The 26,334-nt window shown below is 39.7% G+C and overlaps 1 protein-coding gene across 1 annotated transcript in view; it reads right to left on the bottom strand.

Moving 5' to 3' along the window:
* The window catches only part of Wnt10 (Wnt oncogene analog 10), a 79,151-nt gene extending 59,174 nt beyond the window's left edge, over window positions 1–19,977 (bottom strand). The window contains exon 1 of the mRNA XM_019062435.2: window positions 18,941–19,977. Within this exon, the coding sequence (XP_018917980.1) occupies window positions 18,941–18,993 (53 nt within the window). The 5' untranslated portion in view covers window positions 18,994–19,977. The remainder of the gene's footprint in view (window positions 1–18,940) is intronic.
* Window positions 19,978–26,334: the final 6,357 nt, after the last annotated feature.

Below are 26,334 nucleotides of genomic sequence, written 5' to 3'. Positions count from 1 at the left end.
CGAAAAATTGCAGGCAAGAGGAAAAAAACCAAATATTCCGTGGGAGGAACGAGTTCAGCTGCTCTGAGCAGTGTGAAAACGCCTTCAGGTTGATACGATACAACACCGTGTGACACTCACGCTCGAATAGTTGCATCTTATCGAGTTACGCGACGCAGCGACAACTAAACAAATTGCTGCATGCGAGCATATCATATTGTTATACTGCCGTGCTGAGGAAAAACGCCGTATGAACCTTTATGCGTTGCCAAATTTTCTTCGGCAAATCACGAATCTCTGGACAAATTTGTAAATATTGATCTTCCAATTTTTCAGATAATTTTGTTTGCAAATTTGAAATAAGTTCTTGAAAATTTATCGAAAAAATATTCATAACTTTCCTCGAAAATAAACAGTATATCGGCGGAAATTCGGCAACTCTCGAATGTTCATACGGCGTTTTCCCATAGCACGGCAGTATATATTCGACTACCTGCAAGTTGGCAGCATTGCGTAGGAGGGCTCTTAATCCTGTTTGTCATCGAGTGCATTACAGAGCGACCGGTTCATTCAGTTTTCTTTGGCCCTCGTTTCCATAATGACAATGATTTTTTTTTCACGGTGATTTTTTCACCATGCGTAGCGAGCTCTGGCACGCCCCCACCCCCTCCGCCGACTGTTTGGGCCCTCGCTGCTATTATCGTATCAATTTTTGACGATGTATCCGAGCGTGTTCATTGATCCTTTTATCGGTTTTCGATCTGGTTCGCTACTTTGTAATGCTAAGGAGAAACGTCGCATGAACAATCGGACGTTGTAAAATTGGACTACATTTTGCGATTTGGAACTATAAATACTAGCGTGGTTTAAAAACAACGTATGTGCCATTAGTTTCCTGATACACATAAGTGTTTTTTCAGATGAGACAGAATTTATAGCTCCAAATTGCAAAATGCAGTCCAATTAGTCATTTTTGAGACATACGGCCTGGATACACGCTCAAATTTCCATCAATTTCCAATCAAATGGTAACTGGTGCGGTGCGCACCATCTACCATACAAATACAGATGAAAGTAACGCGAATTTGCGAAATTTCAGCCGTTGAGCGATGACTTTTGACTTCCATATTCAGCTGCCAAATTCAGCGTGTGATTCCGGCATGTCCAACAGGAACCGGGAAGTAAAGGTTGCGAAACACTGGTTCTATTAATTTCAATGTGTGTAAAACAATCGATACCTATCAAAGCAGACTCCTGCACGTAGAACAGTGGCATGGCGTGAATGATCGATTATCGATATTCCCCCATTAGAATCCGTGGTAAAGAATCGATTATTAAGGTGTTCGTTGCTAACACCCTGTTAATCAATCCTTTTCCATGGGTTTAAATGACGGATCAATCGCAAAACACGCCACACCACTGACGTAGAATCGATAGTTTTTCATGCATTTGAATGGAGGAAATCCAAAATTGCCAACTCACGAGATTCAACGCTGAGCACGAGGCTTCACCATGTTGCGTTATCGAGGAAAAACACCATTTTTACAAAGAAACGTGGTGTACTTAGGGCTCTTCGACCATCCACCGCGCAACGGTGGGTTCTCTGCTCGGGCATGGCCTAATGCAGAGTTATACGTCCTTTAAATAGGATTACCGAATCAAAAATCCTCACAAAGCTACATTTAGAGCGGGGAACGGGAGCTTCTCTCTACTTATAACAATCTCATTGAAAAGCGCTCCGAAATCCTCCTGTTGATAGAGAGCACAATTTCGATCTGATATCCTTTGAGCTCTTTGGGAGCCGTTGCTTTCTGGACAAATTTTGTCATCTTGAGCTCAAAGAATCGCCTACTCAGCCGCTTCCTCAAAAACATCAGTCGAGGATCTCTATAATGTTCTGACCTCCATCCGATGAATGAAGAATGGAAATTCAAAACGTCCTAAGTGCCATCAGATGCTGCTGAGATTGTGCGCCGCGTTGGGCTCGGTGAAAGATTTTGAATGTACTACGATTCAACCCTAAGTTTTGGTCATAATTTTAGGATAATTAGGGGTAGGTACTCTCGCTCGGGCCACTTCATTCCCGTTGGATAAAGGAAACTGTTGCATCATCCTCATCATCCAACGTCGTTTATGATGTTTTGTATTTTTACTGTTTGGGTTTTCCCTCTCACGACGTAATGCAAGCAGAAACGTCATAAGAGACCAGGAAGAGAGTTTCCTTTTTATTACAGCTCGTGTTTTTGGAAGAATTTTCTTTGTATTAAATTGTATTTCGTGAAGATTTGAAGGTCATAATGGACCAAGAGGAGAGTTTCCTTTTTATTACAGTTAGTGTTGTCGGAAGGATTTTCCTTGTATGGAATTGTACATACGTGCAGATTTGAAGGGCCTTAGCGTGGTTTCTCTTTCTTTTTGAACAATCATATTGATTCGTATAAAAAGTGATTAAAAAAACAGTTTTGTTCCCTTTTTTCATGGGGTCTTTTCAAAGGTATCAATGAGTTTTAAAAACTGAATCAGCTTTAATTTAGATCCATAATGTCTGGTTTTGTGGTGATTCTACGCTCAAGTCCTGGCACGTATAGAAGAGGAAACATGAAATAATGTAGATGCTACCTTGGGTATGCACGACAGTTTCTTTTGATTGTTTTATCAAGCAGATCCCTGGTAAAAATTGGCGATAGGAGCTGCGTTTCAAAATACTATTAGAATTCTTATAGCCGGCTAAAGGAGGCGATAGAAAATCATATAGCTGGCTGTAGAAAGCGGAGAAAATCCTAGAGCCGGGCTTTACGAAGCGATAAAACATTATGAAGGCGAGCTATAGTTCCTATCGCCGGATTACACACTTTATCGCCATCTGCTATGAAAGGCTATAAGAAATTGTGTCGAAATTCGTGTGCTTTGAAAATCATTAAGTTTGATACGAAACCACCTTAATATTTACAAAACACATATTATATTTTCCTTTAATACATATTTTGTTTAATCAATTAAAATGAGAATAATCCATACAGAGCGTGCAAACATTTCAAAATCATGAGTTGAAAAACGCTGACTCCGCCAGATTAAATATTAGAGCCTAACACAAAGCGGAGCGGCGACGTACTGGCGCCTACAAACCTAACAGGGATACTTCACGCATTGCGCAACGCGTGAAGTATCCCTGTTAGGTTTGTAGGCGCCAATGCGCGTTTCGCGCTGGCCGCCCGCCCGCCGCGCCGCAGCGTACCACGGCGCTTGAAGCAACTATTTCACACCAGAGGTATTGCACTGTATCATACGAAATTGAAGGCGCGCTAACATATTAGGAATGGCAGGCATCCGTCAAAAGTACAGAGCTTTCCTCGCAAAATGAATCAAGATACTACGGCCCAAAAAGAGAGCGGTAGTCCAAAAAGTCACCAAGTCCTATATAGCATCCGTAATTAGTAACGCTCAGCATACACTTTATCGCCTGGCTATTGATTAATCGCCATCGGCTATAAAAGGCTATAAGAAATTGTGTAGCCGGCTATAGAAGCTATTGGAAATCTTACAGCCGGCTGTAGGTCTATGGTATTTTGGAACACAGATTCTACTGCCAATTTTTACGAGGGATGCGTTCGACTGAATGACCAAGTGTCCCCGCCCTTGATCTGAGTCTCTGTAGAAAAACTGCACAATAAAATGACGGGTTGATAATTGTTGATACAACTGTATCAACTCTGAGGAGATGTTTTTGCCTATCCGTCTAAAATGAAGGCGAATCATTAACACTGCTCTCAGATCGTATTCATAAGGATATAACAACGACGATTTTGCCTTCATTTTTGTGGGTGTCTTCAATGTACAGTTTTTTGTTGCTCTTCGCTGAAAATTTATGAAACGTTTAAGTAAAGTATGGTGGAAAACTACAAGTCTACGTAATTTTACACTCGAGTAGACTTCAGAGTGAAGTGAATCAATATCCTGGTAGCATTTCAACGTTGAAACTTCAGGAACGCGCGTCTTTTTTGACGCCTTTTAGAATCTCCGTTCTCCTCTCTCATTTTATTTTATTATACGTGAACAAACCAAAGCTATTGCTTGAAATTTCGACAGGATATTTTCCACACAGAAAAGAAAAATCGCTGAAGTTTTCAAAAGAGGACATCGATTGTTTTTCCATTGAAGAAATGAAGTATGCCAGGAAGTCTGCAACGTCGCAAACCGTCATACCGATGGCTTAAGTACGACACCACGTATCTCCATTGCGGTGTTTCAAAATCTCCGCTCCTAGTTTATCTTTTCTCAAAAGGGGCAAATCATCTTTATACACCTTGAAATTTTTACAGAATATTCCACTGACGCATGCAGAGATGAAAATTCAAGGAAGTTTTCAAGAAATTACATTGACTACGTTTTCAAGAAAAAAATTGTATAACAGGAGGTCTGCAACGTCGCAAATGAAGATAAGTGGTTTCGCTTTTTAGCCATCGATACGTATTCCTACAGATTCACCGTATTTATCAGAGTATGGTAGATAACACGTAATAGAATGGTCAACGCTACCAAAACTTAGATTAAATCCACTTAAAAGTCTACCGGATTCGCCCACCCTACTTTTCCCCGTTTTGATAAGTTTTTTTAGTGACTTAACCACTTTTTCCAAAGTCCGTTTCAAATGGATTCACTGACAAAAAAGTCGCTTGGATCTAGAGTTCAAACTCTTAAAAACATTGACAAGAAAAAAAAAGCTCTTGATTCTATCGGACTTTTTGCTTGAATCAAAACGAGATCTGCCTAAATCAAGAGGCTCGGCTCTTCGATTCAAGGAAAAATCGGATTGAATCAAGAGTATTTTTTCTTGTTAATGTTTTCAAGAGTCTGTACTCTAGATCCAAGCGACTTTTTTTCCAGTGTTTCATGACTTACATAAGTAAAGAAGTACTCGAGCTCAAGCTAAGGTGTTGCTTAGTTTAGGCGAGCGTCAAGAGACCGAGGCAGCTGAGCTGTTGTGGAGTTGAGGAGCGGGTAGGAAGTGACTACTTATCGGAAGGGCGTTAATACGTAATTGAGCATCCTCGACAAAGGAAGTTTGAAGAGGTAATATTGACCCCTTTAACCGGCTCCGCAAACAATACTGCCAACTTATTCAACCTCGATGACGACCACCCCTCCAGCCCCCAGGCCAAGGGGAGAGGGGCGCGTCAAGCACGTGCGTGCGCTCTGTCTGAGCCGTGTCTTATGTTCATGTGTGGATGTGTGCGTCGTGTGCCTCATGTCATTACTTCAAAGTAGGTCTCGAAAATATCCCACGACTCAAGATACCAATATTGAAAAAAAGGGGAAAAAACACATTATTAAGGCTGAACTTCATTTTGCAATTAGGAGCTATACTGCCGTGTTAGCTAAGGAAGAACGCCGTATGAGCATTCGAGATTTGCCAAATTTTCCTTGATAAAACATGCATTTTTGACGCAATTTAAGTACATTTTTCCTTGAAATTCTCAGATATTTTAGATGTAATTGCGTACATAATTGTCTGAAATTTTTGGAGAATGATATTCAGAATTTTCCCAGTAAATTCGATTATTATCGGAGGACATTTGGCAACGTCTGAAGGCTCATACGGCGTTTCACCTTAAAATGGCGGTATAATCTGGCTCATTTCAGAAACAAAGCATGTACCATTAGTTTTCCTCGGCAGATAAGTGTTTTTATAAATGAGCCAGAAATTGTAGTTCCTATTTGCGCAACTTAGCCTAATTGGAGAAGTTTAAATAGTTTTGCATTATCAAGTCGTGAACATTCAGTTTTGTCATAAATGTAGACTTCGAAATAATTTTAAGTTTAGAAACAATCCATGTACCATTAGCTTCCCTCAGCACATTAGTGTTATTTCGAATCAGCCGGAATTTGTAGTTCCTATCAGCAAAATTAAGTCCAACTAGAGGGGAGTGGCAAAAAGTCTTCAAGAGGTTTAACTCTTACTTTCGTATTGTGGTCAATTGGTTTACATTTTGCAATTTGGAACTATAAATTCTGGCCCAGTTTAAAAACAACGTATGTGCGCCATTGGTTTCCCTATGCACATAAGTGTTTTTTCCAGAAGAGCCAGGATTTATTGTTCCAAATTGCAAAATACAGTCCAATTGATGCAACTATTCGTGTTCCATGGCTGTCCTTATTGCATACACAAGAAATTGTAGGCGCTATGGCTTTCACCTCATTGAAACTGCGAATAAGAAAACGGAATTTGTCAACATTTCGCCAAAGATCACGGTTCTGCTGATTAACTTTTCACCAACGGTTAGGTAACACGGGGGTTTCGCAGGCTGGGGTCTCTTGGTAATTTTTCAGATAAGATCCCTAGCTCTGATGCATACTCTTGATGAGCATTCATAAAAGGTTGATGCGCATCCCCTGGATCTTTTTTCTGCCTAAAGTTGACGACAAACAAGGAAGATAACGGTACCTTTGAAAAGGCTCTCAATCTCTTGACGGCCGTAAAGACTCCCACCCTTCTCTACCAAAAAAAAACCTCGTGAAGTTCTGGGTGAACGACCTTTAATCCTCTTCACCCTGTTCTACAACTATACTGCCGTGCTAAGGGAAAACGCCGTATGAGCTCTCAGACGTTGCCAAATGTCCTCTGATAAAAACCGAATTCACTGGGAAAATTCTGAATATTGTTTTCCAAAGTTTCCAGACGATTATGCACGCAATTTGATCTAAAATATATATTTTTTTTAAAGGATTTTTATTTAAATATAACGTAACTACTACAAGTATTTCCTTGTATCTATCTACATGGTCTCTAAAACTAACAAATTGCATTAATTTTACATGGTAACGATAGATAATACGATGACTATCTAAAAATATCTGAAAATATCGAGAGGAAATATGTTAAAATTGCGTCAAAAATACATGCTTTATCAAGGGAAATCTGGCAACTCTGGAATGTTCATACGGTGTTTTTCCTTAGCACGGCAGTATAGCAACGAGGAGAGGGATCTTGCTCAAAATTGATTGAAATGAAGCGAAAGCAAGAGATGGAGTGCTTCGGAAACGAAATGAAAGAGGTTCAAGCTTGGATATGTTGTGCAAGCACAAAGGAAAATAGTTTCACCTGTTTAGTGCAAGCCCTGTCAAAGACGATGACTTCGGGCAAAGTTAGGGGATAGGGTTGAAGCTACCGCAGTTGCAAAATTGTGCACGAATTAAGTATCTATCAGCTATGGAGGTTTTCAAAAGTCCGGATAAAATGTCTCTCCGCTTTTCCATCTTCATTTACTTAATCTCGAATTGATTGATTAAATCGATCAATTTTTTAACCTGATCAAAGTGTATAGATATGGGTAATTAAGGTTAGATTTCCTCATTGTTAATCGTAAAGCGTGAAAATCAATTCTGCGGAGGGATTTGAAATGCATAGAAACTTTAAGTGACCTAGATCAATTTCTTTAACGTAAAAACCCCCGAGCCCTCCTCTGCGAACATAAATGGTTTTAACTGACACAAATTAGTCATAACCAAAAAAGCTATCTGCGGAACGGGACCTTACTCTCCGGGAGAAAATTTTACTTAACTTTCCGCAAACACTTAATTCATATTGTTCTAAAAATTGAACCTTTTCTCTTAGAACTTAAGGACTAATGATCCTTTAAGTTTCGATATTTAAGGGTCAAACTTGCACCCTAATTTCAGATTTTGTTCCTTCGTGCACTTGCAAAAAGTCTAGGAGAAAATTATCCTGGAGGATAAGTTCCTTTTGCAGAGATCCGGTCACACGTATTTTTTTGTTAAAAGTTAAATTGCATTGATTATTTTCATCAACATTTTAGACTTAATCAGTTAATTATAAGTATGATGATGTGCATTAACATACAATTATTGAAAGTTTACATGAAAGTATAATAATTTTCAATAAGATATCAAAGCTCTGATCGAAACTAAAATAAGGTTTCATTTTCTATTCAATTTTCAAAATTAAATATGATCATATTCACTCTATTTTAAAAACTCTTGAAAGCTCTTGAAAGTTTCGCACTTGATCCGAAACCACCCTGTACATGAATCATAGGGGATGAAACACGGCGGCGTGGCGGAGCTAATACCTAATAGCGGAGGCTTTAGAGTAGAGTGTTAATTTCCGTGAGGCGCAGATCCCTCTGCCCTTTGGACGTATCCGTGCTAAAAAGGACCTATGTCGCATGAAAACCCTATGCACATAGTACCTTTTAGCGTAAATGCGTCCCTTTGATCTCGAGGCTCATCACAAAAGATCGCCAAGATCCCGCCGGGCCCGTTTCATCGAATGTTCATTTGCCACCAGTCAAAAGCCACCCACCGGCTCTAATCTGGGCCGAGTAAAGGCGGAGGCCTTTCTGCATGTAGGCGTGGTATACGCCTACGTACCGTGTACGGTTTACGATACGCAAAAGCCGAGTACGTCGCAAAAGCTCGAGCTCGGGCCTTTTTCGACGATGAGTTTTCCGTGGATCGTCAGCGGAAGGGTTGATGGAAAAACAAGACACTCGAGCACTTAAATCGCCGCACAGTGGATCGAGTCAATCAAAGAGATCCGACATGAAATTTTTGACTAAAACTGCAAATTTTGATGTTGAATTCGTCACATTTTAGATTTTGGAGGATGCCGCGGGACGCTATTTCCACTAGTAAATCAATAGAAATAATTTTGATTTTTTTTATTCGGGCCCATTTCATCGAATGTTCATTTGCCACCACCAGTCAAAAGCCACCCACCGGCTCTAATCTTGGCCGAGTAAAGGCGGAGGCCCCTCTGCATGTAGGCGTGGTATACGCCTACGTACCGTATACGGTTTACGATACGCAAAAGCAGAATACGTCGCAAAAGCTCAAGCTCAGGCCTTTTTCGACGATGAGTTTTCCGTGGATCGTCAGCGGAAGGGTTGATGGAAAAACAAGACACTCGAGCACTTAAATCGCCGCACAGTGGATCGAGTCAATCAAAGAGATCCGACATGAAATTTTTGACTAAAACTGCAAATTTTGATGTTAAATTCGTCACATTTTAGATTTTGGAGGATGCCTCGGGACGCTATTTCCACTAGTAAATCAACAGAAATAATTTTGATTTTTTTTATTCGGGCCCATTTCATCGAATGTTCATTTGCCACCACCAGTCAAAAGCCACCCACCGGCTCTAATCTTGGCCGAGTAAAGGCGGAGGCCCCTCTGCATGTAGGCGTGGTATACGCCTAAGTACCGTACACGGAAAAAAAATTATCACAATCCCAACTATACTCCTGGCTGATTTGGGCGCCAGTTGTAAGAGTAGCTGCACCAGCCAAAGGTACCGCTCAGTCAGCCGAAAGTGTGATAGGATCAACTATACCTCTGTCTGGTGTAACTACTGTTATAACTGGCGCCAAAATCAGCTAGAAGTATACTTGAGATTGTAATTCTTTTTTTTTCAGTGTATACGGTTTACGATACGCAAAAGCAGAATACGTCGCAAAAGCTCAAGTTCAGGCCTTTTTCGACGATGGGTTTTCCGTGGATCGTCAGCGGAAGGGTTGACGGAAAAACAGGACGTGTTACGCGCCATTCGCGGGGCTCTTTTTCGGTCGGGCGCACAGTAGAGCGAGTCAATAGGAGAGGTCAGACACAATCTGGAAACTTTAAACGCTTATAACTCCGATTATACAAAACTTTGAGGTTCTAAAAGTTGTTACATCGGTTTCCTCGTGAAATTTTCTTTTAGAATCACCCCGTGAAATTTAAAATGTGACGTATTGAACATAAAAATTTGCAGTTTTAGTTAAAAATGTCATGTCCTACCTCTCTAATTGACTCGATCCACTGTGCGACGTACGTAAGCATGTAATAGCTCGGTTTTTCGGGAAAATCGTGTTTCTTTTTTAAAATGAAATAGGGGATGAGAAATAAAGAAACTATTGGCATGATGCTCTACATTTAAACTTGATTTTAAATCAATTTGATTAAAATAACATCACGATAGAATTATGTGAAGGCAAAATATTGCATACATATTTACACACAAACAAAATAATTGGACGTATTTAGGCTAAAAGAGACTATGTGCATAGTCTGTGAGTAAAGTCTTTCATATTTCAGTTTTTTAATGCAATTTCCCTGGTGCACTTGCAACCCCCCAGTTTCTGGAGCGCTTAAATCGCCGCACAGTGGATCGAGTCAATCAGAGTGGTCGGACATGAAATTTTTGACTAAAACTGCAAATTTTGACGTTTAATTCGTCACATTTGAAATTTAAGGGATCCTCTTGAAGGATATTTTACGAAGAAACACATGGAACTCCTTTTGGAGTTATAAGCTTTTAAAGTTTCCAAATTTTGTCGGACCTCTCCTTGACTCAATCCACTTTGCGCCGCCCGAGTCCGCCACACAGTTGATCGAGTCACTAAAAGAAGTTGGACATGAAATTTTCGACTAAAACTGCAAATTTTGGTGTTTATTTCGTCACATTTTACATTTCAAGGGGTGCTTTCACGGGACAATTTTACGAGAAAACCAATGAAACCACTTTTAAGAACTCAAAGTTCCGTATGGACGGAGCGATGAGCTTTTAAAGTTTCCAAATTTTGTCCAACCTCCCCCACTGCTTCGATCCACTGTGCGCCGCCCGGGCCCGCCACTGCGACGTGGGCCTTACGCCGAAGACAGTGGCGGATTTAATTATGGAAATAGTTGGGCGGTCGGGTGGACCCCGGGGGGTGGGCGCAGGGTGCAGGGCCCGCAAGATCAAAGCTCCCGCGACGGAGTCCCCTCGGAAGCTGGAGGGATGCGTTCGTTTCGTTCGCTCTGATTGTCGAGTGGGGTCCTCTCTGCCCTATCCGCGAGCTTCAGGGACAATAAGCCCAGTCCCTGTCCCTGGGAGCCCGCCCCAGACGCTGTTTGCTCTAGTGCCACTTTGATCTAGACACCTTGCTCGCTGTCGCCGACACTCGCGCGTGCCGGGTCTCCCGCTTGCCAAATTGATTTCAAGATCAGGTCGTTGTATGCAGCAGGGATACTTGATTTATCCGTATACAGGGTGTCTCAAGGATAAAATCAGAGTCCCTTTATAGGGAGAGTTGAGACAACGCTGCCCATGGATGTCACAAACGGGAATAAAGATCACATGAATTGAAGGTTTTTCGTAATCTTTGATCAACTCATTATCGAATTCCTGTCTCCGTTCCCTTTTTGTTTGTTCCTCGCGTGCCTCTCATTCCTCGGTCCATTCCAGTTTATAATATTTGCAGTTGGTGAAAATCTAATCTTTACTCCCGTTTGTGATATTGCGTGGAGGTTTAAAATACGGGAACCAATCAGAAATGGATTCGTATTGTCTTTACTCTCCGTATATAGGGACTCTCGGTCGAAGTAAGACTTCCCTCCTTGGTAAATTAAGACTTGTTAAGACTTCTTTCGGTCGTAAAGTTTTCATCAAAAAATGCCCCCAGTCAAGGGCTCAGTCGTTGGACCCAGGAGGGATACTTGATTTATCCGTCAACAGGGTGTCTAAGTCATAAAATTTTAGATTAGATGAGCGTGCTGTATGGGTCAAAGTAAGATTTCTTTCCTTCATAAACTTCTGTTCCAAAAGCAGTCCCCTATTAGAGTCACAACCCCTCAAATTCTTTGAGAAAATCATGGTTTTTCTAAATTTCAGAGATAGTTTTAAGCCAAAACTTGTGGAAAATGGCTCAAAATAGAATAGGCCCCAAAAACATAGGCTTCTCAAGTTAAATTAAGAAGAAGGTAATGGAGTTTAACTGGTAAGTATATTAAATTTTTTGCTCTGAAAAATCCACGACCCTCTGAAGTTCAAAAGAAATAAAAAAGCCCCTTTGACATCAGATTTCGATATTTTGGAAAAAATTGTAAAGAGGAAAATAGTGAAATTGATCCATCGTTCCTGCAGTCTGGTATTCTAGTAACCTTATATATCAACGGAGCGGCAACACTTCAATTCAGAGTACTTAAATCTTAATGAGGATCACTTGATGCTCCTTATTGCATACCCATAAACAAATCGTCACTTCTCATTCATTTAAGACAGAGAAAAACCAGCCACGGATCTCTCAAGTTAAGCCATCGTTACTCAGTTGCCTAAATGACCTAGGGTAACCTATAACGAACGTAGGTACCCGCTCGGCCAAGCATGCATGACTGATTGTCCTGATCTTCCATATATTATCATTAGTCACTTGTGTTCAAATCGTCACTACCGGCATTTTCTTAGGTTCACCCTAAATCTTCGTCGGTTTTTTGAAGGCTCATTGATTTTAACAGCATTAGGATGTTTTGAATTCAAAATTTACAGTTTCAGCGAGAGATATTACGGCACAATTCCGGATGTCCGTTCCTAATCAATATTTTGATATTGATTTTAATAAACAATTTGCGTGCGAATTCTCCAAAGACAGAAACCGCAACGCAGCGCAACATAGCGGCAAATCTCGTCCAGATCACATAGAATCACCTCAAAAACTTCATCGGTCACTCAAATGGCCTGGATACACGCTCAAATTTCCGTCAATTTCCGATCAAAATGTTGACAAAAGAGGTGGTCAAATTTTTGCAGACCGCAAAAATTTGATGGTAGATGGTGCACACCAGTCACTATTTGATCGGAATTTGATGGAAATTTGAGCGTGTATCCAGGTCATTTGAATGACCGATGAAGTTTTTATGGTGATTCTATGTGAACTGGGGACGAGATTTGCCACTATGTTGCGGTTTCTGTCTTTGGAGAATTCGCACGCAAATGTTTTATTGCTTCATCTGAGAGTGCATAAAGAGCTGATTTCGCAGTATTTTTTGTGATTTTTTTCTGTAGATGGTGCGCGCCAGTCACGATTTGATCGGAATTTGATGGAAATTTGAGCGTGTACCCCGGCCTTTAAGTGCCTCCTTTCCTCTGACTTGGAAAGTGACCGATATTCGCCAGCCGGTGGCGGAAGGAGGTTAATGAGTGCAGCCTCGGAGTCGCGTCGTAGGCCAGCATCGATTAGATATTAGCGCCGTTATTGAAACAGAGTGTAGCAGGGGCCTGCGCCCGGTGGCGGGGGTGCAGGGAACGGAAGGAAATTGGCTTCTGGGAAACTGACCATAAAAGCGGAATAATTAGCCGGCGGCTTCCCGAGCTGACACGCAACCCCAGACAGTGAGTTATTTGAGCAATGATTCATGGCGAGCCTTTGACGAGCTCTTGTCGTTCGCCGTTCGTCGCTTGACGTTCTCTCCTTTCCGAGGAAAATGAGAGTCGTGGCTCCCACGAACAAGTGACGTCATCCATGTTAGAGTCCCTGTATACGGGAGAGTAATGCCATCTCTGTGCCGCTCTCTGATTGGTTCATCAGTTTTCGGTTATCATGGTGCTCCAAAGTTGGCCCAATGTAAACAAACCCGAATCAAACGAATACGCACTATCGGCAGAGAAATGAATGATATTCGCACTCAAAGGTTGATTTTTGGCGAAAATATCAATTAAAGATCGATCCGAACTCAATTCTGAAGTTTATTGTAAAAAAACTTCTATCACATCCAAAGTCAGGTCTAGGACTTTGTAGCCATCTTGTTTGTTTACATTAGGCCAAACTAGGAGCGGAGGGGCTGGGGTTTGTTTACATTGAGTCAACTTTGGGGCTCCTCAGAGAGCGGTACGCTTTTTCTGTAGTAAAAGGATTGAGATGAGAGATGATTTGAGATTAACGCCTCCTCTCCTGTAACGCACCCGTAACGCACATTCAGACCCGTCTACAGCGCCCCAGAATGGCCTCCATGCTCAGTTTGGTTAGTTCCATCCATTCGGATTTTTTTTTTTTTAAGTTCTTCTCATGGCAACTTTCTCCAAATCTCATTCGTAGAGAAAGACACTTTCTAAAGATGGGCACACCAATCGTGGGCCCACCGTGCACCCGGCCCCCAACTCCACTTAATCTAGCCTCGTATGATGAGAGACAACGGTGGCTCATCCGATTCTTGCAGGAGAGTTGTTTAAATTGGGGGGACGCGGTTCAATCCAACTTGGTCGATGGTAGCGAAGGAAATGAAGAAACGCAGGCCCGTTGTGAGCTCTCACTCGCTGGGAGGATATAGTGAAAAACTTTTATAACGGTGAAAGTATCTATTAAGTCATCGATTAGGACGTCTGTTAGTCATGTGAGATTTATTTGCGAATCATTGGTGTGGACGTCCATGATGTCATTGGAAAAAATTGTTTTGTTAAATTAAAACGTATTAAAAATGTGTTGGTATAAATTTTTTTTAATTTTCCTCTTTTTTCTCTCCAAGGATTTGTTATCACATCATTCTGCGTATCTATAATTTTCCAGAGCTAAGCCCCTGTGCAGCTCTCTAATGGGGTTCCCGTGGGTGCTTTGTAAGATTTACTAATTTTTTACTCATTTAGATTTTTCTCAGCTGGAAATGACTCAGTTTTCGTCTCGGTTTTTACAAATTGTATTTTAGCCTTGTTTTCCGTTTCCCCCCTTGTTTTTCTTCTGTTAAGATTTACTCATATATCCGACAATTTTACACCCCGTAATTTTCACCGATAAGACATCTATTTGCTGTACAAATTGTGTAAATATTGTGTGGGGAGAAAACAGATGAAGAAAAAAAAAAGAAAAAAAACTTCCATTTAAGGAACTAGAAGGAAGCCTGCTGCAATTTTTTTATTCAAGTGATCAACGTTTAGATTTAGATCCTTTTTGCCTTAGAATTCTTGGGTGGCCAATTTTGCGTAAATGAATTCCGCAGATCTTCTGCAGGTAGTAGATCATCGAATTTTTTATAAAGTACTTCAAAACAACATTAAATTACACATTTAAAAAAAGAAAAAAAAATACTATTTAAGCTCTCTGTTCCGGCGCGAAATGATGTAGAATTTTATTACGCCTTTTTTTCTGTGCTAATGCTGTTCTTTTTTTCTCTTTTAAATTACACCTGAAGTCCCATTTTGCTAAGCTGAATCACATATGTGTTCTCATTTATCCTATTTTTCTTCGCTGCATAGGATCTAGTGCCGTGTAACCAACTTGACAACTGCCTTTACATTGACAAATATTTATTTTAATTAATCTTCGTGGAATTACAAGGTCTCTGAAGGACTACCGGGTAACAGTTAGCCACCCCCGGTTGGGAAACCTGACACCACAAAACTAGCTGTTGCGCCAGCAATTTTATTAATTAGGAAAAGTTCCACCGGTTACGACGTAAGCTGTCCATTTTTAACCTTACATTCACAAGAAATCTAATTACAACACTTGATAAGTCTGATGGGATCTATTTTGGGGACCATTACTTTGAGACGTGTGCTTTACGCCTCCATATGACGTCATAACTTTGGCGATCAAAGAGGGATTTTTCCCTGATATTTTTAGTTGACAATTTACGTGTCAGGGAAAATTCAATTGGTAAAAAACATACACGTGTGCAGTGTGCACCTACATATACATACTACATACTATCATAAATATATACTCTCATCTTCGTAGAGAAATTTTAATTTGCTCTCATAGAAAAAAGGTAAATTAACTATTTCGTAGTTTATAGGACTTGTCCGTCAGTAGAAACTGTCATAATTGAATGAGATCGAAAAATAAGAATTACCAATAATGAAGAAACTAAGAATCAAAATTTCTGACAGACTTTCGTTTCAAACTCCATGAATTTTAACATTTTATGAAAAATACGTAGGTATTACAGCCATTAATTGGTGGAATGATTTTTTAACCGCGCCATTTTAAGTAGATCAAAAGCCGGCCCAATAATTTATTATTTGCAACGAGAGGTAAGTATGCAGCAAACAGGGAAGAATTATTAAATTCCAAATTGTTAAGTGGATAACACGCGTGATAATATCTTACGAAATTTACCGTGTGAAAAGAAATATCGTAAGGAAATGCATTGTCTTAACCATTTGCTGGACTACGTAAATTCTTACTCTGCTAAGGAAAAAGGGAAAAAGAAATACTTTCTTGTGCCGTCTCATTAACCACACAATAAAATTGTATCAGTATGTACGGAGTATCCAAAGAGACAAAAAAAAAAATAAAAACAAAAAATAAATAAATAAATAATGGGGAAATGAAAAACCTGATAATTTTCATTAGGTATCTAAAACAGCCGCATGGTAAAGTAATTCGTTATAGGTTATCGAAAACCGAAAGATGGTGATTGTGTATCTTCGCATTTTACCAAACACCCTCTATTTATGAGACATCCCCTCTTTTTCTGACATACCACATAAAAATTACCCGTGTTTCCGGCATAGCCACTGAATTACAATCCTGACACAAAGCGTGCGATATGGGTTGCATTCAGCGACAACGACCCGAGTTCCCTGGGGAGAAAAGGGTTCACTCGTCAGTCGGGTGGCGAAATTCAACATGAGAATGAATGTTGATCAATGCCTACTATTTCTTCTCTACAGAAATCTGAAGAAGAACCTTTCGTCAGATGATTCTTCGCGAATCAGATTGGCTCCAGCTATAGTCAGTGAGGAGAATTCACCTCAAATTAAGTGCTAAAAATTATTACTGTTCCAATACCCATCCAGATGTATTCTGAATAAATAGAAAAAAATAGGAAAAAAAAAACAGAATTTAATTTACTCGAATAAAAGTTAACAAATCTAAATGATCTATGCCCTCAAAGTTAAATTATGCCCTAATGTATTGTTAATGGAATAATTCATATGATATTTTCATACACATTTTTAACGAACAAATTCCTCTCAGAATATTTGGTTGCCTCTTTCCGAGCGCTGTAGATATGACTTTTTTTTAAAATTAATTTGTCACGAAGATAAGTATCAAGTTGAGGATTATAAAGATCAAGTTGAGGATTTTAGATATGACTCCAAGTGAGTTAAATAAAATCAACATTTTTTTTTTCTTTGTAGCTTGATAAGCTGAGTAAATAAATTTAATCTACGTTTATCTGCTCATAGGAAAAGAGACCGTATACATTTACGATTCTGACATTTTTTCTACCATCAAAAATCCAACTTGGCTTTATGTTCCTTCTAAAGCATTTTCCATTTTTCAATTCGAACATTTTTTGGAGAACAGGGCAGAAGAAACTTTGGTAGAATATTGCACTCTTTAAACTTGCTAATAAGTACCATTGAATGTAACCCCCATTTATAATTTTAGCTCGTTATTTATCACAATAAGGAGAGGAGATAGAACCCCCCCCCCCCCTTACCTAAAATGTATTTTTAGGTAGTTTTTTTTTCACGTATACGAGGGCCTAAAAAATACACTAATGTTACTGTGGACATGTGTTCACAGTGACAAAATTGGTCTCACTACGACGCATTAAACATTTCCTTGCGGATATTTTGTCTAGAAAACGCTTGATGAATAAAGGAAAGAATCGTTGCGTTAGGAAAGTAAATTGTTGTGCCAAGAAACATTTTTGTTGTGACGTCAAAAAATTCCTATTCAAAACGATATTTCCTTGTCGCAATGGAGTTTCATAGGTGCGAGGACCAAAGAAATTTCATTTTGACAAGATAAGTTTCGGTGTAACGAGGAAACGTTGGATGTTGCACCCATAGTTGAGGATCAATTGAAAAAGACCTGGCTCTAATCTGAATTTGAAATTTTAAAAATTCGTTCTACACGTAGAAACATAGTTTTTAGGGTCAGATGTATAACTTGAATTACTTATTCTCTAAAAACATTGCCTCTCACGAGCTTGTCATTTTTACCGTTCGATTCATAAAAAAGCCCTCTCTAGAGTTTGTCATCACTTTAATATCCAAGACAAACAAGTGAGAACTTCGATACTTTGCCTGCAGTCTCCTTATGATAGATTAACAACGTGCACTATATTTTTGACATCCTCAAATCATTGAAAACCATTGACTCAAAAAGATTATTTTTCAAGCCATTAGTTTCTTTCGTTTTTTTATCTTTTTCCTTCTGAGTTTGGTCGTATTAAAATTGAAATATTCAAATATACTCGGGGCAATTAGTCATTCCCTTCACAACCAGTTTTCACTCAGAACACTGAAAAAGGAAAACATTCGGTCGTGTGAACCTAGCGTTCCGTGTTCCATATCATTCCAAATATTCGGTTTGTATAACTGAACTTTCGGTTCGTATAACCGAACGATCGGCATGTATGACCAAACTTAGTTCCTCAGTTCACTTTACCGAACAAGTTCAGTTTGACAAACCGAAAATTCAGTTGGACGAATCAAATTAGTTGGGATGGTATGGAACACCGAACTTTGGTCCGTACGACCAAACTTTTTTTTTAGTGTAACTCATTTTAACCTCTTCGAATCACCTGTATGATTTATTTTGACGCACTCTTTTTTTAGAAAAACACACCTCGTGAAATCTTATGAATTTTTTATTTTCAATCACTTTCAAGACACTTCCAACCAACCGGTAAAATCCTCGTAAGTTCGGTTTGACAAACCGAAAATTCCGTTTGATGAACCGAATTAGTTGGGATGGTATGGAACACCCGAACTCTGGCACGTACGACCGAACTTTTTTTTTCAGTGTAATACGAAAAGCTTTTACTGGTTTTTACTTTCTCGCTACCCTAGGGTACAGAAAGTATTGTCATCCAGCAAGGGGGGGGGGGAGAAAAAAAGTTGAAATTTCACCATTTCTAGACGTTTTAAGGTCCCAGGAGTCAACGTAACCATACTTGAAAAAATGTGTGTCCGTCCGTCAGGCGTCTCCCAATTCTGTGTACAGTGATATCTCAGAATCTATCAAAATTTCATTCAAAATTTGCAGAGAGGACCATATGTATGGCCTCTTTATGCACGTCAAACGATTTTGGGGTAAGATAAAATTTGGGAAGGCTAGGGGCCATGATCCATTCTTAGCAAAATCTCACGGAAAGCTCATTTTGAAGGACTGTAAATTTTGAAAAATGCTTATTTTTTTAATTCAATGAATCCAATTTCCCTCAGTTTAGTACTAAAAATAAAAAAATTACTCACCCGAAGAAGAGCAAGAGCAAGAAATTGAGGAGGATAAAAAGGCCCCAATGCATCGCTCAGCAGTCTGGACTTTGGGGCCCCTTAATGAGCGTCAATCCGGAGGCCCGATTCTTATTGTCACAATAATCGATTTCTTCATGATCACTCGCCCACAGCCACGGGTCACCTCGAGACGAGAACAGAGGTATCACAACTCAAGCCATAACGACAGAGCCTCATTTTAACCTCTTCGAATCACAAAAACGATCTATTTTAACACTCTTCTTAAGAAAAACACACCTCGTGTTATCAGATGGATTTTCAATCACTTTCAAAACACCTCCGACCAACCGGTAAAATCCTCGTAAGTTGCGCGAGATCCGTGAAAATCACTTATCACAAACTTTGTTAAGCTCTTAGCACATGGTTGATGAGCCGTAGGTTTTATTCCAGAAACGTCGCAGAATACACCGAAACCGAGAAACTGTCTAGTTCTAGAGACGATAAGATCTCCGGATAAAATACACACCAAAAAATGCGAATAACGGCCAAAAAATCACGAAAAAAGCTCGAGTGCTATTTTGATAGGATCCATCGAGAACTCATTGTCAATCGGCGTTCGGATAAAAATCGCGCACCAAAGAAATGTTAGTAAAGGCACCAAAAAAATGGGAAAAAACGTGAAAGTGTGATCTATGGGCGAAAGCTCACACTCCAAATCTACTCCCGGGTGGTACGCAAGAGAGAAAAAAAAAAAACTGTTCCTAGAGACACTAACAAAAAGGGGTAAAAACGTGAGTCCAAAAGCGAAAAAAACACCAAAAGAACTCAGGATCGATTCTTTACGAAGAACTGCGTGTCACCGAATTTTGAGCGAAACGAAACCGAAAACGAAAAAAATGAATAAAACTTGGTCGAGCGGAGCTACAGGGTGCGCGAAACGAGCTACGGGGTTGGTCACCGAATGAAAACTGGCGGGAAAATCGAAGCGGGACGGGGAACACGGGGATGTTGGCGGGCGGCGCTTGAGGATGAGACCTGGAAAGGGAACGGCGGAAGATAAGCCGAAAATCAGTCGACGGCGCGAGGAGCGCGAGGCCTCTCTTTGAGGTTGGGCCACGCTCGTGGGGCCGTGGGGGGAGGGCGGAGGGGGGGTGGGCCGACAAAGCCGCTCCTCACGCGGGGGTGCCCCCGCCGCGCTGCGACACCGCCCCCGGCCGCACCGCTAATTATTTCGCTAATTGCCCCAACCCCCAGCGCCCCCCCCCCCCTTCGCTCGCACCGGTGCGCCGTGCCGCTGTTGAGACGCAACCCTCCGTTTGATATGGTGATACGGCGGGGGTGAGCGCGGGGTGGTATGGAACGGAGGTAACTTATGGGAGGTATAACATATGGAACGTAATTTATGGACGATTGGGAATTTACGTGAAATATTTCATGCAATTTTACAAGTTTGGGGTTTTAAAAAAATTAAAGGATTTGATTCAAGGACTGAGGGCTGAATATTGAAATGGACACAGTTATAGACATAGGAGATACTGGAGATACAGGGGAACCCTCTGTTTGACGCGCGGGTGAGCGCGGGGTGGTACGGACGAAGGTAACTTAAGTAAGGTAACTTATGGAAGGTAACTTATAGAAGGTAACTTATGGAAGGCAACGTATGGAAGATTGGGAATTTACGTGAAATATTTCAAGCAATTTTACGAGTTTGCGGTTTTAAAAAAATTAAAGAATTTGATTCAAGGGCTGAGGGCTGAATATTGAAAAAGACAAAGTTATAGACATAGAGAGAATGTTCCCATCTAAAGAATGAAATTAGGAGTTGTGAGTGGTATAGCTCATTTTTTGCCAAAAACGTACGTTACTTTGCAGTGTAATCCGGAACTTCCTTGCCCGGAACGTGCTGGAATAGATACCCAGAACAATTTTCTCGAAACTATGTTTTTGAATAGTTAACAAGACCGAACTTGCAATAATATTTTGAATATTCGAAAAGGAAGAGCTTTTTGGTGGCTGTAAAAGGAGCACAACCCTCGAGGTCCACCGGTGATGGCCAGTTGCGAGGCGTGAATGATCGATTATCGATATTTCCCCATTTGAAGTCATGAAAAAGAATCGATTATTAAGGCGTTCGTTGCGAACACCCTGTTTATCGATCATTTTCCATAGTTTCACATGACAGATCAATCGATATATCGCAAGGCACGCCACGCCACTGGTGATGGTGGCTTTGCATTAATGATGAAACAACCCCGCAATGCGTTGCACAAATCGCGCGCGTAAGATGTCAACCGTCGTAAGTGGTTCACTTCAAAAGCTACAATTGCACAAGACTCGAAATTGTGTTTATTCTCGGCCGCTCCCTTTATTCTACCTTCATCCTTCTCCCCCAGTTCTTAACCCTCTCTACTTATGTTACTTTCATTTACCCGGAGGAGTCCTGGAACTTTCCAGCTTTCACCTTTTCCCTTGCGTCCGGAAATGCAGTATGTAAACTTTCAGACGTAGGTTTTGAAAAGTCTGGAAATCTGCTTTTTAGTATTTCCGAAAGAACATTTTCGAAGTGTTTCTAAACATTTTGAGGGGGATTATTCGTAACTTCAATCAAAAATTATGGGCAACATTATAATTGGATGATCATCATGCTGTGTTCATCCTCAGCGTGACAAGATTGACGCTCATACTTTGGTACCGCCGCATAATGGAACGAATCAATTAGAGAGGGCGGACATGAATTTGATTATTAAAACCGCAAATTTCGATATTTATCTCGTGACATTTTAAATTTCAAGGGGTGCTTTAAGAAGAAAATTTTACGAGGTAACCTATGGAACCATATTTAGAACCTCAAAATTGTATAGAAACGGAGTTATAATCTTTTAAAGTTTCAAAATTTTTTCCGACCTCTCCTGTTGACACGATCCATTGTGCGCCGTTAAAGCTTTCTAAGACGTACCATCTTAACATGATGATTTGTGAGTGTTAAGTTTCGAAATTCAATTTTATATTTTGTTTTTAAGTATCCTCCACACAAAAGCGACAAATGTTTTTGCTGCAAGGATTTCAAAGTTTTGGTTTGATGATTGGGTTATAATTTGACTCAATTTTTATGAAAACTTAATTTTGAGTTCTCGTGTGCTCAGCCCTCTTATCCAGTTAAGAGAGCATTATTAGCGATTTAAATCACCTGCGAGCTGATTTTTTGTACTAATTTTTTCTTGCTGATATGATTTTTATGACTTTACGGAGGAATAGTGTCTATTTTTACTGTATTTTAAGAAATTGAAAAATTATTTTTAAACAAGAGCATAGGTGCCTAAATGATTGATCTAAGAAGCTGACATTTTCTATTTCCTAAAATAATCTCCGTTGGTTAAAATTTGAAAGTATCTAACGTAACAGAAGCTAAATCAATCCTGAAATTATTTGGTACCAGGGGACTACGTCCTCTGATTTCTTCACGCTTTAGGCGTTATGCGTTAGGCATTACCCTCATGATTTTATATTGCGGTGTATTTGTGATCATTCAAAAAAACTTTATAAAACGCCAGACTCCCATTGAACTATGGTTAGTACGAATTGTTCTCCATCATCTGCAAATATTAAATTGTTTACAGACAATAATAAACACCCAAGAGCCTGAAGAATTGGCATTATTGACAGAAGACTTCGTTTACATAGGATTTTCTTTGTCAGAGAAATTCTGAAGAAACGTGGCAGGCAGTGACAGTCAATAGACTTATTTGCTTTACGCATCGATTCTTATCATGATTGCGATTCTGAGGAAAAACAATAGAGATGTGAGTCAGCGAGTGCGCAAAACGACCTGCACTGATTACAAGGGACCGCTTCGGATATTCACCAACAGGTAGCGCTGCCTATTATGAATGAAGACCCTGCTCCGGGCTCCTCAGGGAGTGCCCTTACCTCCTGTGTATTTTGCATTCGATGAGTCTCTAATGCTCCTTATTTAGCCTGTCATGAAAGAGCATAGTGTCTTGACAAAAATAGCCTTTTACTGCAAGTCGTTTTAATCGTAATTTTTATTCCTGCGTATCAGGAGGAACAATAGTAGGTTAAAATTTTAACAAAATTGAAAAATAAATGTGCGGAAATCGAAGAGAGACGTAAGACTGGTCCATGAGAAACCCTGTAATTGAGCCAAAATTAAAGTAAAGTTTCTCTGAGACCCTATTATATCTATGTACATTTGCAGTGTGCTGTTTCCTAGTTGGGGTAGGACAATATGATTCTCTGTCATGGATTAGCAAAACATTTTCCGACATAAAGCATAAATCAAATTTTCTCTTTAGACATTTTCTCTACAAAATGTTATATGCGGGAAAACAATTTATATGCAATGATATACATCGTAGAAAACAAATTTTCCACATAAATGTCACCGATCATGACCAATAACTGTTTAATTAATGAAACGGTAAGGACATTTTGGGTAAATCGATGGGGATTTTTCTTGTGTATTTTATATTCTGAATTTTCAATTTTGCTTTATTTCTTGCTTGTTTTATTTTATTATTTTTTTCTCTTAACACGAGCACATAATTCAACACAAATAAATTGTATTTAAGTGTTAACATTGGAATATAGCTAAAGTATGTACTTGGAAGGCTAAATACATTATATTCGATCCCGTAAAATTGAGTAATGCTATTTGAAAAAGTGGGTCAGAATGAATCAGCCTATCTCGTGAAACAAATCACATTGACGTTTAGGACGAAAGGATTATTTTGAATCGGTCTGGAGTCAAACTGGTCTTAGTCCGAACTTAGACTACTGTAATGTGGTCAGTGTGACGTCAGAGCGATCAGACTGATACACACTTCTTAATGAAACAAAGTCAGACTAATCAGTCCAATGTCAGAGTGACTCACATTTGGACAACATTTTGCAATTAGGAGCCATAATTTCTTGCTCAGTTTAGAAACAACGTATGTACCATTAGTTTCCCTGTGAATATAAAAGCGTTTCTTACAGATGAGCCAGAAATAGTTCCAAAATGCTTGATGTAGTCCGATCATGAGTGAAAAGTAAAAAAAAAAAAAAATGTAAGAAACAGCATTTTGATTTTGCAAAGTACCTATTTCGAAAAAAATTAGGAAGACTTTCTTAAAATTTTACCTGCTGTAAATTTTGCTCAAAAATGGCTAAGAGTAATTCCTTCCCCCAGGGTGCAGTTTGCAATAAATTGCGACCACATGGTAAAATTATCGCTACTACTTCAGAGTGTTATGTCAATTATGTAAACAGTTTCCATTAAGGTTTTTTTCGACTAAATGCGAGACAGTGTACTTCATGAATGTCCGAAAGAAGGAGGATCCTGCATTAAACTTATTCATGATACAACTATTTTAAATCTGGTGTAAGTGACGAAGTATCGCTCGGAACTGAAGGCGTCTTGGACTGATGAAAACAGTAGTCAGAGAGCACGGAGAAAAATTAATTCTTGCTTTAGCATTTAAAATGTTAAAAAAATGTGCGACAAGTATAAATGCTGATTTTACAATTTCAAAAATGCTACGTTAACTACGTCTACGGTTATATGAACAAATTCAATGAAGAGCTAGCATTTGTTTAACTGTAAAATCAGCATCAGATGCTTGTTGCACATTTTTTTAACAGTATAAATGCTAAATCTACTTTCAATTTTTTTCCGTGTAGCTAACAACAACGCGTGCCTGCATATACCTGCATCCCTCCTGTCATTTTTCCAAAGACGAGTTAGGAACCACCCAAATACAATACATTTGAAAGAACAGTTGCAAATAATGCTAACATTTTCCATTCCGGTTTTTTCGATTAAATGCGAGACTTCATGAATGTTCGAAAATCGAAGGATTCTATACGACAATTTATGATACAAATATTTTAACTCTGGTGTGAGCAATGAAGTATCGCGCGACAACGAAGGCGTTTTCGATTACTGACAACGGTTTGACGTAGCTCATTGCACTTTGCTACTTGGGCCCGAAACAAACAGCAGTGGCGAAAATGGAACGCGTTCAGCAGAAAGGAACCAAGCCACGTCAGCTATTTCTAAATATAATTTAGCTATTTTGTTTTTGTTACGTGAAAACGGTTGAGCGGATTATTATGCAAATTTCAGTGAATTTTTTGCACAGCACGAAGCAAATTCCTTAAAAATTTCCAAGAAATTCGTACAAACGTTCTCTTGTAAAAATTCAAATTGCCCAATTAAATTTGGCAATAGCTGATATGGCTTGGTTCCTTTCTGTTAACCGTCGTCCAAATTTTGAAAGTCCAACAATATACGGTGTCTCCAACACCGCAACAGTTACGTGTTCATGTGTCGCCGGCAGAGGAGAAGTTGGAGCCGGAATGAGAACAAATGCGTGCACTAATCACTAATCAGATTGATGTGGTGCCGGGAACAAAAGGGGGCCCCGACACCGTTCTGGGCAGCAACCACGCATCTTACAGCGAATTTCCATTGCACATGCGTGATTTTTCTCGCAAGGCAGTGTGCATCGTTGACGATCCGATGCTTCGATGGTAGTTGAGAGCAACGATTGGACGTATTTCTGCCAAACGGAACAATGTGCATTGAGACATGAACCCTGAGACCCATAAGAATATATGCATAACAGGGATCACGTCATAATGCACGTAGTTCTGTTTGGCAGAAATACGTCCAATTCCAAAAGAAGCGGGAGACGCAATGATGCATGAGCGTAGTCAATCGTGTGGCAGATCCGCGAGACTGCCGTGCTAATGAAGAAAGCCGTATGTACATTCGGAAATGGCAAAATTTCTTCCGATATAATGTTTATTTTTGAGGAGAGGAATGAATATTTTCTCTTGACATTTTCAGATCATTTGTATCTAATAGCGAAATTGATAAAATGGTGTGAAAAATAGGAGGACAAATTTTCACAGATTTCCTGTAGAGGAGAAATTAGGGAAATTTTCAGTTAGAAACGCCCAAGATTTTCCATGCAAAACTGCAAGGTGAGGGAGGGAATTTGGCAACATTGAAATGTGGTTCCATTTTTTTGTGAGGGGAACGACGAATTTTGGAGCATTTACTGCTCTCTTTTGACTCTCGTTTTAGTGTATTTTCCGAAGGAAATACGCTATTGTTTTACAAATGGATGAATCTGCCGTTTTAGCTTGATCTTTCAGTATTTAATTTAATTTAATGAAATTTTGAAGGATACTCAATTTTAAACATTTTGGTCTCACTGGTCCCATTGGGTGCATAGTAGAAAAAGTCGTGCGATTGAGTACTCGTCGCGCTATGCCTGTGAAACCATTTCTGAAGAAGACACTAAAACGGCACGGCGCACAGTGGATTGAGTCGATCAGAGAGGTTGGACATGAAATTTTTAACAAAACTGCAAATTTTTACGTTTATATCGTCACATTTTAAATTT

Source organism: Bemisia tabaci, chromosome 8, assembly GCF_918797505.1.
Source record: "Bemisia tabaci chromosome 8, PGI_BMITA_v3".
NCBI classification, from domain to species: domain Eukaryota; kingdom Metazoa; phylum Arthropoda; class Insecta; order Hemiptera; family Aleyrodidae; genus Bemisia; species Bemisia tabaci.
Note: the sequence above shows the minus strand (reverse complement) of the source record. Positions and strands in the feature narration are given on the sequence as shown.